This window comes from Solanum stenotomum, chromosome 8 (genome assembly GCF_019186545.1).
Source record: "Solanum stenotomum isolate F172 chromosome 8, ASM1918654v1, whole genome shotgun sequence".
In the NCBI taxonomy this organism is placed as follows: domain Eukaryota; kingdom Viridiplantae; phylum Streptophyta; class Magnoliopsida; order Solanales; family Solanaceae; genus Solanum; species Solanum stenotomum.
This window is the reverse complement of record NC_064289.1, coordinates 2,238,866-2,240,539: the sequence shown is the minus strand read 5'-3', so window position 1 is coordinate 2,240,539 and position 1,674 is coordinate 2,238,866. Positions and strand designations below refer to the sequence as shown.

The 1,674-nt window shown below is 30.6% G+C and overlaps 1 protein-coding gene across 1 annotated transcript; it reads right to left on the bottom strand.

The window, feature by feature from the left end:
• Nucleotides 1-528: 528 nt before the first annotated feature.
• LOC125874873 (protein PSY1) lies at nucleotides 529-1,221 on the bottom strand. The gene is made up of 2 exons (XM_049555913.1): nucleotides 1,125-1,221; nucleotides 529-736 (listed from the first exon to the last, which is right to left on the bottom strand). Exons 1-2 carry the CDS (start codon nucleotides 1,219-1,221, stop codon nucleotides 600-602), a joined length of 234 nt encoding a protein of 77 aa, XP_049411870.1. The 3' UTR covers nucleotides 529-599.
• Between the last annotated feature and the right edge of the window lie 453 nt (nucleotides 1,222-1,674).

The following is a 1,674-nucleotide window of genomic DNA, read 5'->3' as shown; positions in this document are numbered from 1 at the left end:
GTCCAGCTAATCTTTGAGCCCATTATACGAGTGGCATGGGTCTATTTCAGGCATATTTGGGCCTCTAAAGTGGGCCCAAAACATGAAGCTTCTTTAAGCCCATTATACGTAAAATTGCACCCACTCATCAGTTCCGTCATATTTTTGAAAATAATCACTATCTTGGAATTTTAAATTCAATAAATAAAATTCTATGAAAATATTGTATGTAATTTCCCCAGTAAAATTTAAAATTTCATGATAGAAACTAGTTTTTTGATTACTATTCTATTATTAAATACCAAGCCCGACACCTGAAATGGACTTATCACCTAAATTCTAATAATCGAAAATATTTCCATGGTGATAAAAAATATCTTCACATATCAATTCAATAACTCATAGGACACTTTATTGTTAATCTTATAGGCTCATAAGTACCATAAACACTTAAAAATATTATAGTTAAATCCGTATTATAACATTTATAAATAAGGAGTAACAGAATATGAAATAATATAGTAGTAACATTTGCATTACAAATTTTGGGCATTATATTTGTACTAGTTAAGATAAACTAATATAAAATATATATTATATATTATAGTTCAGGCCATGAACTAGCCACGGCCACCTTTGGACTTGCTGGGCTTGCCAGGATAGTGATTGCGGTTCGCAGAAGGTGAACCATAATCATCTAGCTGCACTGAAAGCAGCGACCTCTTCATCTGCACTTGTAACATTGTCATCTCATCATCTGCATGCAAATGATATAAGAAAGCGTCCAAAAATTATGACATGTTTAAGATCATAATTTAATATTAAACAATTTCTTTTCTACACCTAAATAACAAACTCTTATAATCGTACCAACTACCATCAATAGATTAGCCATGGGCCGGGCATTTAAAATACGACCCAAATAAATGCTCCGAAATAAAAAGTTAAGGCGAAAAAGTTCAAGTAATTTTTAATCATGACCGTCTGATAAGATGGATATGATATATTTTTTTAAAAAAATCAACTAACTATTTCAAGACCTATTGATTCTAACAATCGATTACATGCAATATGCTTGGAATGAAGCTAGTAAGTTTATTTTTTCAATATATCATAATTAAAGAAGGGGTGTATATATATATTACCTGAGATTGAAATGAAATTTCGCGCTGAAACACAAAATATAATTGAAAGAAGAAACATCATACACAAGTAGTGTCGAATTCCAAAACCAGCCGCCATCTCAAGATGATGAGAACCCAAATAACCTTCTTTATTTATAAGGCCGTTGAAGACAGGAACGGACTCATGATTTAAATTTTATGAGTTTATTATTTAAGGTTTTTAGTAATATTGAACCCATCGTATCTTTAAAGTTAGGAGTTCATATATACTATTTATTAATATAATTTTGGTTTATTTATATTTATAATTTTTTGCGTTACATCAAAAATACTGAGTTCAGAAGTATCTGATATAGATGTGCTACATCCGCCTCTGTCAGGTTGAAGAGTTGACATAAATTAGCAACTGGTGAGCTTTACGTGGCCACGACTTTGTTTGGAAATCATAATGTGTTTTAATTATCTAATCCATCAAATTTGGGTCAACGAGTTTGTTGTAGCTTCCTTTACTCAAAATAAAACCATCTATTTAAATTTCTCTTCATTTTAAAGAAAGCTACATATTTATAAC

What these genes read in the sequence shown, in the direction of transcription:
- LOC125874873 (XM_049555913.1), bottom strand. Translation starts at nt 1,221, where the DNA reads ATGGCGGCTGGTTTTGGAATTCGACACTACTTGTGTATGATGTTTCTT. An exon ending in AAATTTCATTTCAATCTCAG is followed by an intron (nt 737 to 1,124) that starts GTAATATATATA and finishes ATTTGCATGCAG; the next exon opens with ATGATGAGATGACAATGTTA.